This window comes from Salminus brasiliensis, chromosome 1 (genome assembly GCF_030463535.1).
Source record: "Salminus brasiliensis chromosome 1, fSalBra1.hap2, whole genome shotgun sequence".
Lineage (NCBI taxonomy): Eukaryota > Metazoa > Chordata > Actinopteri > Characiformes > Bryconidae > Salminus > Salminus brasiliensis.
Genome location: NC_132878.1, coordinates 25603076 through 25620119, shown reverse-complemented (window position 1 = coordinate 25620119; position 17044 = coordinate 25603076). Strand labels below are relative to the sequence as shown.

The following is a 17044-nucleotide window of genomic DNA, read 5'->3' as shown; positions in this document are numbered from 1 at the left end:
ACAAGCTCTTCTCCAGTGATGGAGTTTGGTTTGGTTTTTACCTAAGAGCTGTAGAGCTCCCCTGTGGAAAGGGGCGTGGCCAAAGTGACCCGGTAGGCAGCTAGGTTCCGAGACAACACAAGCACAGGGTTCAAGGGTCGACTCACATACCTTTATTTTGCTTTCTCTTCACCAACCAAACATAACGGCCTAAGTGGAGATCTACACACATGTACATTTGTGTAGTCTACTGGCAGCATAGTCCTCATGTTCACCGTGTTAGCCCCTTCGATTTGTAACTGTGGAGGAACCTCTTAAGGTGCTTTGAGGAACCTTTATGAAAAGGTTTCTAGAAGAAAAAGGATCCATGAAGGTTCCTCACAGCACCTTAAGAGGTTCCTCCACAGTTTTAACTTGAAGAACCCCTAAACGTTCCTCAGGTGTATATATTCTGCTTTTTTTTAATATACATTTGTGTTTGTACTACTGTGAAGGAACTATGCACCTCAGTAAAAACCAAAAGCTACTCATCACTGGTGAAAAGCTCGTACTCCCAACAGCTAAATATGATGAGATATTTCCCTAACGTTTGAACAGTTTTGCTGTATTCATAAAATACACAAATAGGTGTCCATGGAACACAGAAAGGGGTCCCTGGCCCCAAAAGGTTTGAGAACTACACTTATATGAGATAAAAATGAACTAGTCATACAGTGATAATGGTGTCCATTTGTGTCCATGTCCTTAAGGAACGTCTACTTTTATCAGTGTGCTCAGAGTTTCCAATGATGACCCCTGATCTCCCACCATTAAAAGTACATATAGTGGATACACAAGTCATCTGTGTCAGCAATGGGTGCAACTTAGAGTAGACGGGTGTCATTTCAACATTTAAGAACTGAGCAACTCATCGTTCATCTGCTTATCTCTATGAGAAGGCGGTTGGGAAAGAGTAGTGTGTAGAAATCCACTGCAAATACCGCAATCCATGTTAGGTGGGTGTGGCAGGATTTATTAAAGCGGCCCTCTCAGCTGTCCTGCTTCCTGCTTCTGCCACTTTGCACTTTGAGTGCAGGAAAGGAAGCTCCGATGGCGGCTGAATGGAGGCAGAAATGTGATCAGCTTTGGCAGTTGGGGGCAAATGGGGTCCCCCTGCCAGACAGCGTGGACTGGAAAGCAGTATACGAGAAGAAGCCGTTGGAGCGGAACTTGCTGAAGAACCCAGCGCCACACGGTTAGTTAGTTAGCTAGCTATCAGCCAGTGTAGTAAACTTGCTACGGTTAATCATGTCTTTACACTTTTGACTTAAGATGCTTAGCTAAGTCTTTCGGCAGAATGTCGGGCAAATACGAGTTTAATACACGTGGGAAGCCGTGCCGAGCGCTGTGTCAGGGAGCTGAATCGACTCCTAATTCCAGAGCTTCATGTTGGACTTTCCCGGTCCACCTTAAGTAGTGCCGCTGTTGCGCCAGTGCGCCTCCGAAGCCGATCATTGTGTCGGCTGCAGCATTTAAGGTGGGACGGGACAATCCAACGAGAAGCTGTCGAGCCGCACAAATCTCGCTAAAGTGAAATGTCTAGCAGTATCTAGCCGCCGTGGCAGTTCATCAGTTCATAATCATTCAGGTTAGGATTCAGCCTACTTCAGGAACAGCGCGTACCGAGTTAAAGACTGCCAGTTTAGGCATTAGCAAGGCTAAATTAGCCAGCTAGCCGCTGTGTGACTTTGCAGAGCACAGTTTGGGGGTTTTGTGGTAGCGGTGGTTGTAGCTAATGCCCTGACATTACAGTCAGCCTGAAATCAGAAAGGACCCTTTTTTTATCGTGTTAACTAGCTTTCCTGTCCTCTTGACATATTAAGCAATATTCATCGTGTCCAAAAGACCATTTTGTCCTCCCATTATAGTATAATAATATTTTAATTGCTTAATTCTGATTTTTTTTATTCATCGGCTGGTCGGGCAAAATAATATCCAATCAGTTGTAATGTAATAAATAATTAATTTAATTAATTAAATTAATGACAAATAATGAAACTTTCTTAGACTTGTGATTGGTTGATTTTATATATTTTTTAAACGTGTTACAATATTGATTGAAGTTATATTAACAACATACATAATGTCTTTTTATTATTCTCACAAAAATCTTTTTAAATATAATTTTAAATATAGTATTTAATTAAACCTAGATGGTTCAAAAATTGTTTAATTATGAATTATTAGCTACATTAGCATTGTGGCTTCATGGTAAAGCTAATTAGGCAAACATTAAAACGTCTTGGCATTTTTAGTGCTCTCCAGAGAAAGAGTGCAGTGTATTTGGGTGATAGTGCAATGTGGTTATTACACCTGGGCGTTTCACTCAGTCAGCATTCCTGTACAAGCGTTCATTGTGTCTGTATTTGTGTATCTGTTTGGTGAACTCTAGGTGTGTCTCACAGCACCCCTCCACCAGAGCGTGAGGTTACAGGAATTCCTCCCAGTCATCACCAGCCACCTCAGCCCACAGGTAAACAGAACTACTGAAGACCAGATTCCATGAAAGTTGTGTGCATAATTGCACAAAAAGGTTTGAATCAGTTGTTCTTAGATTGTCCTTGTATTAAACTTCATAAAGACCTCATCTTTTTTTCCAACAAGTTTTTATGCCGTATAAGACTGCATTGCATTGTTCTGTTTCAGGTGATTTCACAAGTTGGAGCACCAGTACAGAGGTATTGCCGGATGACACCAGTGATATTCCGCTGGGTGTGATGGTCTGCTATATGCCGCAGTTCAGGTCAGGCACAATGGTGATCAGACAACCTTATAATTATCAAAAATATCTATAGTGATAGATGAGGTTATGGAAAACTGATTTTCTATTTATTAATTTCATTCATTTTTACTGATTCTTTATTCTATTTACATTCCTCAGTTCATAGAGTCCAAAGAAAACCAAAGAAAAGCAGCCTGTTTCAAATTTATTGATTTTGTGGTTTGTGTGAAAACCTGTGCATTTCCATATCTTTTCAGCCTATATCTGTTTAGCTTCACCCACCCACACTGAAGATATAAGGAGTGTTTCAGTATGGGCTGCTTTTTGAATGAGACACAATATAGCATAGCTAATCAGAACAGAGCACCTGATATCTGATACTACATATCAGTCTTAAACGCTACAGAAACAAAAACAGCTTGTTTTATTTTATGGGATAAAGAGAAGTCATATGAATTGGTGGTATACAAATTAATTGGGCTGTTTTTAGTCTCAAGAGAATAAATAACATCCAAAAGATTAAATAGGATGGGGTATAATTTATACTACTACTACTACTACTACTAATAATAATAATAATAATAATAACAATAATAATAATATAATAATATTTTTTAATTATTAATTTAGTTTAATACTATTTGATCTATATATTTTTATGCATATTTTGTTTGAGATGTTCCTTGAACAGTTGCACAGCACTGAGACATACATTTGTTGAGTTTAAGTGTGCTTAAAAGTACATTTGTCTTGTCTTCAGATGCCTTATAGGAGCCTGCAGGACCTGTTGGTTCTGCTTCTCTAGAAGGGTGTGTGTGGTTGTGTGGTTGTAATGTTTGTAAAAACCGCATTAGTTTGCATTAGTTGGTACTTGCTTAGATTTGCACTGTGTATAAAAAATGGTCTTAGTTAAATGTAGTGCAGGTGTGTAAGAGTTGTACAATTATATATAGGATATAGGGATGCACTGATATGGGAATTGTGGGCTGAAGCTAACATTCAGTATTTTTCATGTTCTTTTCTGCCAGTGAACATTTATGAAATGTATTAATTGTGTTTTAATTCCCTCAAAAAAAGAAAAATATTACTACATGATTTAAATGCAAGAAAATGAATAAAGAATATCACCACATATCAGCTTCAAATATCGGTCAAATCAAATCCAGTCAAACCAATAAGCAACTCAAACACAGTCATTTGCCGATATGATATGATTCCATTATAATTGCGCACACATAGTGGATTTATGCTCTGACATGGTTCTTGTTGCTCATCCCCAGGTGGTTTTCTATGGAGCAGCGTATCGACCTTAAGGCTGAGGGACTGTGGGACGAGCTACTGGACAAGTTCCAGCCAGACATAGCCATTGAGGACTGGTGAGTTATTAACCTTGTTATTAATGGTTATTAATTATTTATCTGTTATTAATGGTTATTCAAATATACAGTTGTCTGAACTTGTCTTAATGTATGCTCATGTATTCATGTGTTTAGATAAAGTGTGTCTAGTTAATAAAGAAAGGTTTAGGTTTTATTCTGAAATATTGTCATTATTAAAAAAGGATTAGACTTGGGGTGTTTTAATACTTGTAGTTCAATTCCCTTTGACCAGACTAAGCCTTATACATTGTTAAAGTTACATTCATACTGACATATTTGCTATCTAACCAAAAGGAAAAAAAAGATCACATATGGTGCATGTATCATAGAAGGCTGCAAGTAGAGGTCTGCATGCGTAGGCCACTGCTCCATAGACGCAGAAGCATAAATCGGCCTTAAGGCGAGTGTGTCTGTGGATCCTGCATGATCCATGCAATGACTAGCAGGAAATAAAAAAACATCCATAAACCTGGCATATTAAAGACTACTCTTGAAACACTGTGTAGTGTGGTAGTGTGTGGTGGCTTGGGACCCTGCTGAACTTAAGCATCAGATAGAAGAAGTTAAAGCACAGACACGTGGGCAGCTCTGCACGGAAACTCACCTGTGATGAAGCAGGCAGCTGTGGACTGCATGACGTTGGTGGAGCTAGCGGGCTGGGTTGGTACTAGATTTTGTGGGCAGGAGTAAACCCATGCCCCTTAACAAGTCTGCATTTGGTTTGTTTAGATGTCTTTGGTTCGTATTGAGTTTGTTTAGAAACGGTCCGCTTGTTTGGTGCGCACCACAGTTCACACTTCCTCTATCCAGTCGTACTAACAGAGCAACCGATCCAGGGTTTACTTTAATCGAACCAAAACTGACAAGTTTATACACTCAACACACCCGCACATCTTACAGGGTGCAATGTCGACCTACAGACAAAGTAGTTCCTTCAAGTTATTTAAAGTTACTTAAAGTTGTTTTTGCGTTTTTTTTACTCTTTGACATTGTGACTCGGGGAGTTCCTCATATTGTATCACAAATTCATGACCAATAGAAATGCTCCAAAATGAACTTGGAATGCAATCTTTTTACACTGACTACCATTGAGCTAAGACGTTTTTGTTTTTCTTCTTCTCATGTAAAGTTACACACATATTTTGTGTGACAATAATGATAATCAGATGGTCAATATGGCCATCCATGTACGCTACAGTCCGCTTCTCAGCCTCATGGTAAACTAAAGGAAAGATTGTTGAAGGTGTTTTTTTCATTCACAATTACTTCACTGAAAATAAATTCTGCTTCTTGATGGATAATCACATCTTGACACCTCTCACACATCTCTATCTAATGTGTGCACAGAAAAGGTCACGTCTTTTGCAAGAATGGCTCAAGAAAGGAACTTCCTCAAAACAATTAATTCGTATTTTATGTAACTGCTTTCACAGGTGCTATTGGCTAACGGGAAGTGGGGTAATCCTGCTATGGGTCAGTTGGTCAGTTAGTTGAGACACTTTGTTGAGACACTTTGGCATTTCCACTTTGACATCTTGATTGAGCTGTGGATTCAGCACCGGACAGCAATTAGTTTAAGCTGTAAACGATGGAAAGTTTCTCAAATTGAGTTTGCAATCATTTGTGAGACAGGTTTGGTGTGATTAAACAAGACTTCTGCCCGAAGTTTAGTTCAAATGTGTGTTCAAGGTGTGTGTGTGTGTGTCTGTGTGTGTGTGTCTGTGTGTGTGTGTGTATAAGAAAACAATTCGATGTAAATGAATCATTGAATTCAATTCGATTTGAATTCTGTAGCGCTTTTTACAACAAATATTGTCACAAAGCAGCTTTACAGAGATCCGGGTCCGAGCCTATTTTGAGCAAGCTAGTGGCAACAGTGGCAAGGAAAAACTCCCTTGGGTTGAGAGGAAGAAACCTTGATAGAAACCAAGGGGGACTCAAAAAAGGGAACTCATCATCCTCAGGTTGACACCGGATCATAATAAAAAAATCAAAACAGGAATAAAAGCAACAATAAAACAAAACTGAATTATTAATAATGTAAATTACATTACAAAAACATTTCACTGAAAATTGTGAAATGTGGCATCAAGCCATACAATATGAAAATGTAAGTGGGAATTAAGTCCCTGCAGGTAAACAATAATAATCAATATTTTTTATGTAGTTCTGTTCACCTGCATCTGATATTTAATCTGTTTTTTACAAGCAGAAACACTCTTATTGTGGTCAGTGTATTCAGCAGTGGTGCAGCTCCTCCTTTACATGTAGACATCACAACCAGTTCCACCTTTAAGTGGGTTGTGTGTGTGCATGCAGCTGGATGGCAGGCCTGTTGTAGTGGTTTCTTTGATATTATTATAGAATGTATAATGTTTCTACTTCCTTGCATGCTACTAATAAATATGCATTGTGCTTGTGTATATGTTTGTGTGTGTGTGTGTGTGTGTGTGTGTGTGTGTGTGTGTGTGTGTGTGTGTGTAGGTATGAGGAGAGTCAGCTTCACGCCTCTATCTACGAACTTTGTGTAAAGCTGCTGGGGGCTGACGGACAGACAGTCATTACAGAACACATTTGCAGCCCCACAGAGGACCTGGAGAACTACTCACACAATTGGAAACAGGTAAACACACGTGCACAGTTACAGGTGTGTGTGTGTGTGTGTGTGAACCTGCAGAGAATGTGGTGACACAAGCAATGTGGTGATACAATGTGGTGAAAAGCTGTAAATACTGTACACTTAAAGATGACAAATGTGTACAGTGTAATCGGTCAGTAGGTCAGCTGGTAGTGTGTTAAATCACACATGTCTGAAACACAAAAACAAATGTTAAGTCTTCTGAATTGCTATATTCAGTTTTCCATATTTTCCATATTCATGACATAAAAATTATTATTGTTTTTTTATTGTGTAAATAAAATGTCTGGGGAATTGCTACAAGTTCTTGTTTACTTACATGTATTGTATTAGAAATCAGTGTTAAGGTAATTGTGTTACAATGTCACTAGGAGCCAATACTGTGTTTGTGTGTGTGTGCAGGTTTCCCATGTATTCTCTGGCTATGGACCCGGTGTGCGGTACATTTCTTTCAGTCACAAACTGAAAAACAAGTTCATGGTGGAATTCTTCGGCACCTTGGTTACTGACAGCTCTGTTGTTGTCAAGGCAACAAAGTCTGCCTCGTAAAAATCCATCACAACCGTAACAATACATCCCACCTACCAGAGACTCTACAGGGAGGTCATGTTGCTCCATACAGAACATTTGCATAGCAAACAGCATATTAGTGAATTAACTAGCAAGCTTTAACATCCTAGAATTATTGTAATAAACATTTTAATAAACCAAAGAATTCTCTAATTCTGCTTGTTTACTTGTTTTTATTTGTTTCAGAATAGACTTGGCTGCTTCATAAATGGCTCTGAAAAGAAAGTCAATGGAGCGTCATTCATAAAACCATTAGCCAGTAAATTACTCTTCTTATTGATTTGCTTGAAAAAACATGAGACGTTATATATATAAAAAAAAGCTGGTTGTGTGTTTTCTCTGTGTAAAGGGATGAGCGCATCCCTCTGCTCCTATTTTGTTCCTTTAAAGAACCACCACTGCAAGTTAGGTGTTCATCTACATTTTGGCCAGCAGAGGACGCCCCACATAAAAGAATGAGTATAGACAATGGTGCTAAAGCCAAGAGATAAATATGCAGTGAATCACTTACCACTAAAACAGTCCTCAGTAATAAATGATTACGCTGGACAATACATGTGCAACTACAGCATGTGAACGACAGGGGAGATTCAAAATGACCGTAAAGGGGAAGATTTTACTTTGTATACATCACAGGCATTTTCTACTGCATCTTACGTTAAAGTGCAAGGCTTTGCACTGTGTTCAACATAACAGCAGAAACTTGTTACTTTTGTATATTAGCTATAGTACTATGTTTACAAAAGTGTAAAGTAGTTGACAGTAAAACTTAGTACTATAGTTTTGTAAATTGTACTAACTTTACATTGTGAAGCTAAATAAAGAACAACATTTCTGCTGTAAAGTACATTTACGGGGTGCTTTTGTGCATATAATGCCAAGTTTACGCTGAGAAGTAGAATACTGCACATATTATACCGTACTACAGTACGGTATAAACCGTGCACTCTCCTGTTTAAGCTATGGTGCTAACTTTACATTGTAAACTAGAGATTGTCAAAGAAAAATAAGATAAAACACTGTTTTATCTTTCATGTTGCACCTCTCAGAAATCGAACCAGCGACTGTCTGGTCGCAAGGCCATGGCTGCCCCCGAAGTTTCCAAAGTTTATGTTGTAAAGTAGAACATTGCAGTATAAACTTTACTGTTTACAAATGACAATGCTAACATTGCATTGTAAAGTACAAGATATAAGCTGTAAAGTAGAACATAGTAGTAAATGTATGTATGAACTGTAGTGCTTAATTAACACATTATCAAGCCAAAAATCTGAGATTACAGCTAGTATTATAAACAATAGTTCTAGTTTTGCATGGTCATGTACAGAGTTGATGATGTAAAGTGCATGTAAACGCTTACAGTAAAAATGTAAAGATTGAACTTTAGGGTATTTTTACATTAAGTTTTACTAGTAGAGTAAGTCTACAGGGTGGCACCATTCTTTACACTGCAAGGAATGAACGGGGTCCTCTGCTTTGGAGAGTCCCAGACAGAACCCCCCACCCCCCCGGGTAATTGGCATACAGAACGTAGTTCATCGCCTGTGTCCACCAGCATAACGGTCCGCTGGGGGTCGCTGCTGCTGCTGTGTAGCGCGTGCAGCTCCGGTTGTTTGGGGATGGGATGCTTTTCTGACGGGAGGGAAGACTTAAGGAGAGAGAGAGGGAGTGAGTGAGTGATAGTCGCATCCACGGAGGCTGAGGACGAGACTGCGCTGAACAGCAGCTGCTGTACGATCAGAAAACAACGCCTCCAGCTTCCACCTCCCAGTGATGCTCGCGCCGCCGCCTGCAAACCTGCCGTAGAAAACGAGGTGAGTTGCACCGACGGGGAGGGAAACTTGTGGAAAGGGAGTGCGCGTGCACCTGTTAGAATGTAAACACGGAGTCTGAGGGCAGTTCTGATGGTGCAGCACCGGCGTTTACAGTTTTGCAGATGCACGCGCACTAGAACGCACGCACATCCCTCTTATCAGCGTTTACCGTCAAGCGTTACGGGCTGTGCGCTGTTTTGCACGTTTCACGCTCGTGCCTTCACCTCCACACTGGTGACCCGGGGTTCCGCGTGCGGGGAGATGTTAATGGCTCGTGTCTCGGTGTCTCTTTATTATTTAGCAGCTGGTGAAAGTGTCTCACCCCCTCCCCACCTCCTCTTCTCTCTCTCTCTCTCTCTCTCTCTCTCTCTCTCTCTCTCCACGTGTTGCGCCGGTTTCTGATAGCAGCGTTTTATGAAATGACAGTGCAGGCAGCGCGAGCCCGCGGGGATACCGTTTATGCCGTCATAAAAGTAGTGTTTTGGTCACGTGGGGCTGTGGATTCTGAGCAGTATCCAAATTGCAGTTCATTTGAATAAAAGTAGGGAAACGACAGGTCATTATATTCAAACGTTAGATGGTCATCTAAGGTACACCTTTACCAAATGGCATCACTTAGGACCAACCAGGACACAGTCTGTAGCTTTTTTACCCATCATGCATCTCTTCTGGGGATAAAAAAAAAGCCTGGTCAAGTGAAGCTTATCAAGCTGGTTAAGCTGATTGACCAGTTAAGCTCTTGACCAGCACCGGCTAGTAGTCAATGAGGTTGCTGAATAGCATGACCAAGGTGGTTTACCAGTATGACCAGCATGACCAGCCTGGCCGTACCGGTTCCCCCTGGTGTGACCAGCTTGACAAGTTAGTTTTACGAAAACATAGGCTGTCCTGGTCAAGAGCTAAGCTGGTCAACCAGTTTAACCATCCTACTTACCAGCACAGGGTGTTTTGTCTAGATGACCAGCTTTGTAACCACCTTGAGCATCAGGAACCAGCTCAGCTGGTCTTAAGATGGATTTTAGCACCCAAATGGCTTAAGTGCAGTGAACATGGCCTGATAAGCCAAGTAGTGTGTAATTTGCATCAGCTGCTTCCACCCCACTCTCTCGAAGTGTTTGGTGTCGCACTGGCACATTGTGTGCAGAATTGTGGAAATGTGGTGCATCAATAGAATAACAAGTCCTAAATGCTTCACAGTCGTGTGGTCAAAGTCTCCACCAGTGAAGCTGATTAAACAGTAATCTAGCTCATGCAGTCGGAAAAGGTGTTGTCTTTCGAAATGGAAAAAAAAAAGAAACAGAATATTTAGTTACATCCTTTAATGACAAACTGTACATGTGTGACCACCTCGTTCATTTGCCAGCATTCGGGGCATCTGCTGTACTGTCTCCAGATGGGAACGGCAGCAGAGGTTCCAATTTAGAAGAATTAAGAAGGTTTATAAAATAGCAATAGAGGAATTTCTACAGGATTCCTTTGGGAATCTTACAGGGATAACAAACACGACAAAGGGGGAATATCATGGAGAACTGATTCTGTTTTAGTGCTTTAAGTAAAAATCATCACGGTTTTAAAATGAACTGCTTATGGTCTGTTTCAAATTCGTTGTTTTGATGATGTCACGAAAATCAACACATTTACACATATCTGTCTGTTCAGCCTACAGCTATTTGTGCAAAAACAACAACAAAAACATTTAGAGTTAGTTCTGAAGAACAAAAGGTTGGCTGTCTGTTGTTCCACCCTCCAGCTGAAATGAACATTCTGGTTGGTTTTCCAACTGTGTTTACTATCCATGCTCCCACCTCCAGCTAAAATGAACATTCTGATTGGTTTTCCAACTGAGTCAACTATCTGTTGTCCCACCCCTAAGCCGAAATTAACATTTCAATTGGTTCTTAAACTGAGTCGACTATTTGTTGTTCCACTCCTAAGCCAAACTGTGTTCACTATCCATACTCCCACCCCTAGCTAAAATGAACATTCTGGTTGGTTCTCCAACTGAGTTGACTATCTGTTATCCCACCCCTAAGCCGAAATTAACGTTTTGACTGTTTGGTTATGCACCCCCCAGCTAAAAAGGACACACTGACACCTCACCACACACAGACACACACTCTCTCCCTTAACATATATGTATTCATTGGACAACAGTTCCCCTCCTCACACACACGTATCTACACTCCTTCATGCTACCCCACACACACGCCATTCATTCTTCTTGCATATGCAGAAGTACTTTCAGTGTGCACCGTATACTTCTCATGGTCTTTCTGTGTGTTTCTGTCACACACTTACACATACATGTGCACACACACACACACACACACTCACATTCATTCCGATGCATACAGAATCACATGCACATGCACATGCTATGCAGTTAATCTGTGTGTTTTGAGCTGGTGAGGCAGTGAGGTAACAGCACAGATCTGTAACACGCCGCACTGACACATAAAACTCAGTGTGTGTTCGCCTCTTAACAGCAGAGAGCTGTGGGGGGCTACTGTATACCGCACACATACACACACATACACACAACCACACTGAACCCCCAACTGCAGCTCATTAGTACACAAAAGGTCTTGGTACATTTGAGACTTGAACACAAAGCAAACGAAGTACAGGCCTCTCTCACAGCCCAGTGCTGCACTCTTTTGCACTCTTCCAGTCTGATGGACTATTGTAATGTGTTGCACATATAACCGATATGAACGGTATGAAAATCACATCACTGACACTGTTTCTAAGGAGCTAGAAATTCTAAGAACAGATCACAATGTGGTTAAGATTAAATCAGCCTTCAGTAGTTTCAGCGCAACAGCCGCAGTTCCCATACGGCTGCTTTAAACTTAGCATCTAAAGTCATTGTCACAGCCACCCAGTGGGATTCTAGTAGTATGTAAGCTAACAGCATAGAATTTTCTGGCTGTTCTAGATTGTTCTAGATTAAACATCAACATTCAGAGCTTGTAAAAGACACCTAGTATGTTTTTCCTGCAACCTTTAATGGATAACATATGTGTAATGCATGTATATATGTGTGCTTGTATGTTGCAATCTTACAGCGAAGCTTTCAGTAGAGTCCTGTCACAGAGACTGAAACCGTGTTGGTATCACATTTTCAGAACCTGATTGGTTGATTCCTCTGTCCTTCATTTCTCTTCCTGAGCTCCTAACCAGTGAAAGAGCTCATGTACCTGTATCTATTGAGGTTATATGGGAAACAAAATGATTGGACAGTTTCCTGTTTAGTGTTCCACAAATGTTAGACTGGTGGTTTTAATGTTGTGGCTCATCAATGTCTGTAATATTTCTCATTATTTCTCATTTAAACAAACTGTCTTAGAAACAGACAAATAGTCACGCCCCACCAACAGCTAACCTAGCTTACAAACATAGTAAATCTTGAACATGACTGGGGAAGTGAGCAGAAAAGAAAGCAAGGGGATTAACTGGGAAAAAAAGAAAAAAAGTCTCAAAATGTATAAAATGTGTAGAACCTCTTGGCTGAACCTCTGGTAGTGTGCTTAATATGTACAAGTTTAAGCTGTACCATGACCTCTTTGGCCCAGATTTAGAGAGATGGTGGCTCGGCCCTTGTCCGGCTAAGGAGGATCAAGGGCCTAGCTAGTAGCATTGAAAAAGCTTCAACTTCTGATTTCTCAGAAAGTTTCATCGTTTGTCTTCTGGGACTGTTAGTGGGTTGGGTTCAAAATTTCCAGCATGTCCAAAACATATGGCAAAGGGTGCTTGAGTCTCAGCTTACGTCTAAGACACGTTGGATCTATATTGGTATAGGTTCTTGTCCATTTATTTCTGGATAAATGCACCTGTGTAGCACCTTAAACTGTAGTAATCCATGTTTTACACACACTGATGATCCACAGCAGTTGCCAGGCTTTCTCTAAACCCCCCCCCCTCCTAATTCTTCTTCCCAGAGTGAGGAGAGCGAATACCTGAATAGTGTCATTAAGAATAGTTACCACTCCTTTGCCTTAAGGGTTTATATTGGAACAGTTATCGTTCTAGTTTGCTTCAGGTGTTGTCAAATCTGTTTTTGATGATACTGCATACCTGAAGGTATATAAAACATTAGATTGGGATGCCAAGGTCTTACTTAATCTGTTCAAATGAAACAAAAATGTTGTTTAAACAAGTCTTTTACACGTTTCACACCTCCCCTGGCCCATACTTGAAATGCAGAGAAAAAGGGCATTTGCCGTAATACATTTACATTTAAGGCATTTAACAGACGCTCTTATCCAGAGCAACTTACAAAAGTGCTTTGCTATTTACTCATGAAAAACCTCAGCTGGTTTGAATAGGCTAAAGATTCAAAGATACCTCTGAGCTTAGACACTGCTAAACACAAGTCAATAAGGTGACCACTCTGCTATTCGCCCAAGTATTCTCAGAAGAGGAACAGAAGGAAGAGCCTTTAGGACTGTTGTTGTAGTAAGGTAATCTTGCAGAGTTGCAGAGGTCTTCTCTGAAGGTCTAGAATACCCTGAGGGTTCCCTACTGCTGCCGTTTTGTCCAAGACTAGGTTAATCCTTATAAAGAAAAGTTCTTCAGAATAAAGAGGGAACATGCCATGAAACTACACTGTAGTCCATTTGTTTGCACGCTGTTCAGTTCATTTGATTTGTCTGTAAATGCTGTACACAGAGCTGTATCCACAAACACGCTTAAAGAGTTGGAGAGCTAAGATCCGGTTCCATAATCATGTAGCTACAGAAACCCTCTGTAGATCAGCTCTCGTTCTCTGAGGGGCATTAGGAGAACAGTTTTAAAGCAGGATAATGCTCATATCGATCGTGTGTGTAGTGGCCATTAGAGCCAGATTTATGCCAGCGCTTTGAGTTTGAAAGACTTTTAACATGACGTGAGGTGCACTGATGGCATGGAAGTATCAAAGTGGATTGACTAGATGGTTTGAGGTGCTGGAAGTGGTGGTAGACGCTAGACCGATTGAGACATGTTGGCATTAATAATACACAGTGCAGTCAAGACGGCCAATCAGCAAGCTTAATTTTTGGGCCAAGCATGCTTGTTGGCTTAGTAATGCTGTTAAGACCAATCACTCAGGCTGGGTTCTGTGGCAAGCTCTTTGCCAAAGAGAAGTGGTGCCTTTTTTTTCTTTTTCTTCTGTCAGAGAGCATAATGATGTGTAATGCACCAATCAGCAAGGCCTGTGGGGCTAATTGAACTACATTACTAATAAAGCAGTACACCACAAAAGGCAGATTAGCCGTGATGCACTGCGATAGGTGTGGGTCTGTCAAGTATTTTATAATGAGTTTGAACGCTGCTCAGGAGACCAGATCTATTATATAACTTTCATCCTCAGTTATTCAATATTTAGGATCTTTCCTTTAATTGCATTGCATTTTAATCTAATGAACAGTTATCAACTGCCTCTGGGACAAAGTTATGCCCGTCTCTGCGGTTCTTACAGCTTAGCATGGAAGTCTGAATAGCAATTTCTGGACTGCATTGATTGGTGAGTGTCTGGACCTTCAAGAAATATCCACATAAGGAGTCTACAGTGGTTGAAACTCTGATGGGACTTTCGTGAGCCTGTTTACACCTGGACTTAACATGCGTTTTCGGTGATCGGATCACGCCCACAATGCGCATTGTGATCAGATTCCGATCGAATCACTCAAACCAACTGTGGTGGTCAGAGACAAATCTTGTCCACATTTAATGCAAGTATTAATGGAACGAGTTTCTCATTATCGGATTCTGTCAGGCAGGTGGAAGTACAGCTGTAAAAAAAAAATGCTAATACGAGGAATAAGGGTGTGTGTGTAGATGAGATTATATTTCCTGGTAGATAAGAGCAGAATTACAGAATTTATTCCCTTACAGTTTGATACAAGATGCAAGAAAGATATGTTGTTCCACCGCATTGTAGAACCCCCACTGTTGCTTTAAACTGTTCACAGTCTCCCGGAGCGGGACGATATTGATGTGAACCCATTGTTTACAGGAAGTAAAGTGGAGATATCGTATCTGTTAGTGTAAATTTTATACACGGGGATTCATTTTAATGACTAGTGTAAACGGAATCCGGTCAAAGTAGATCCAGATACTATCCGGATTTAAAATGCATGTTAATGCCAGGTGAAAACAGGGAAAAGACATGTTCTGTGTGGTAACATATTGTGACTCATTATTTAACAAGGCAGTTAGATCACCTGCGATTTGCTCAGTGCTAAAGAGGTTAATTCTCTCCTCATGCCACACATTGCTGAACACAGTCAGAATGTTTTTATACCAATATAATCAAAACTCAGTCATTGTATGCCTGCATAATCATTACTCTTATTTTTTATCAGGCTGAGTTCAGTATAATCTTGCAATGTTGGTCTTTTGGTTCACGCTCGAGCTAGATTATAAGTTTAGCTCACTGTTTCTCGCAAGAGGAAGATCAATCATTGGGTTCTGCAGCAATAAAAAACATTTATTAAATAAATAACTAAATAAAGTATAGTATTTGAATATTACAGCATATATGGCTTTATATGCCTTTAAATTAACATTAGTGACATTAGTGAAAGACTGTCCTGCATTATATTGACCAATGTTGTCAGTATCGGTCAGGATCGCAATAATGATAAACAAACCATGCTTTATTCATTCTTAGTTACTGTGTTTTATATTTTTACCTCAATGGAGGATGTGAAAGACATACAGTCAAAACTATAACTGTCCTGTCTATTTGTTTTGTCACAGATATTTTAGGTCATCCAGCTAATTTTAAAATAAGATAAAAACAGCATTAAACATAAACACACTATGCAGCATTTAAATGATCATTAAAAACATCATATACTATATAAATATAATATAATCAATATAATATAGTCATTGTTACTAATAGCACAACGAATATAACACATGACTTTTAAGCCATGTTTTCTTAAATGCAGCCTGACACTGACAGGTGAACTAAATAACACTGATCATCTGGTTCCAAAGGCACCTGTCAAGAGGTGGATATATTAGGCAACATGTAGACAATCAGTTCTTGCAGGTGAGGATGTGTTAAAAGCAGGAAAATGGGCAAGCACAAGAATCTGAACCACTTTGACAAGAGCCACATTGTGACGGCTCAACAACTGGATCAGAGAATCTCCAAAGCTGCAGGTTATGTGGGGCGTTCCCCACATGCAGTGGTCAGTACCTACCAAAAGTGCTCCAGGACCACCAGTAAACCGATGATAGGATCATGGGAAACCAAGACTCACTTAGGACTCACTTAGTGTGCTCAATGGAGGCCCCACCTCACATCTTACAGGACTTCAACTAGCATACTGATGCCATTTACCACAGGACATCTTCAGAGGTGTTGTGGAGACCATGCCTTAGTGGATCAGAGATGATCTTGGTGGCACTAGGGGGACAAAAAAATATTACACAGGATTTGTTTATGTTCTTAGTACCACCTGCCAAATTGAGTAGGTCTTTATTGTGCCGCTACAACAGGTCTGACCATTCGAGGCAAGGGCTCCACAAAACCTCTGAGGGTGTCCCATTGTATCTGGCACCAAGACATTAGCAGCAGATCCTTTAAGCGTGCAGTGGGGCCTATAAGCAATTTCTGGTACACGGTTGTCCTTTCTTGAACCACATTTGGTAGGTACTGACCACTGCATACCAGGAACACCCCATCAGACCTGCCTGATGTTTTGGAGATGTTCTGACCCAGTTGTCTAGCCATCACGATTTGGATCTTTTCAAAGTGGCTCAGATCCTTAGGCTTGTTTACTTTCCTACTTTTAACACCCCCTAAGAACTGACTGTTCATTTGCTATATATCCCACCGACTTGACAGATGTCACTGTAGGTGAAAATAATCAATGTTTTTCACTTTACCTGCCAATGCTAATGT

At 40.4% G+C, this 17044-nt stretch overlaps 2 protein-coding genes across 2 annotated transcripts in view; both read left to right on the top strand.

Moving 5' to 3' along the window:
• Nucleotides 1–1001: 1001 nt before the first annotated feature.
• On the top strand, nucleotides 1002–7480 carry nccrp1 (P1, F-box associated domain containing). The gene is made up of 6 exons (XM_072675921.1): nucleotides 1002–1213; nucleotides 2411–2491; nucleotides 2665–2761; nucleotides 4021–4116; nucleotides 6604–6742; nucleotides 7160–7480. Exons 1-6 carry the CDS (start codon nucleotides 1069–1071, stop codon nucleotides 7304–7306), a joined length of 705 nt encoding a protein of 234 aa, XP_072532022.1. The 5' UTR covers nucleotides 1002–1068; the 3' UTR covers nucleotides 7307–7480.
• Nucleotides 7481–9015: 1535 nt separating this feature from the next.
• The window catches only part of slc8a2a (solute carrier family 8 member 2a), a 47036-nt gene continuing 39007 nt past the window's right edge, over nucleotides 9016–17044 (top strand). The window contains exon 1 of the mRNA XM_072675887.1: nucleotides 9016–9141. The gene's annotated coding sequence lies outside the window, so the exon portion shown is untranslated. The remainder of the gene's footprint in view (nucleotides 9142–17044) is intronic.

Coding starts and splice junctions, on each gene's coding strand:
- nccrp1 (XM_072675921.1), top strand. CDS start 1,069: ATGGCGGCTGAATGGAGGCAGAAATGTGATCAGCTTTGGCAGTTGGGG. Junction 1,214..2,410: donor GAAGAACCCAGCGCCACACG/GTTAGTTAGTTA, acceptor GGTGAACTCTAG/GTGTGTCTCACAGCACCCCT. Junction 4,117..6,603: donor GACATAGCCATTGAGGACTG/GTGAGTTATTAA, acceptor GTGTGTGTGTAG/GTATGAGGAGAGTCAGCTTC.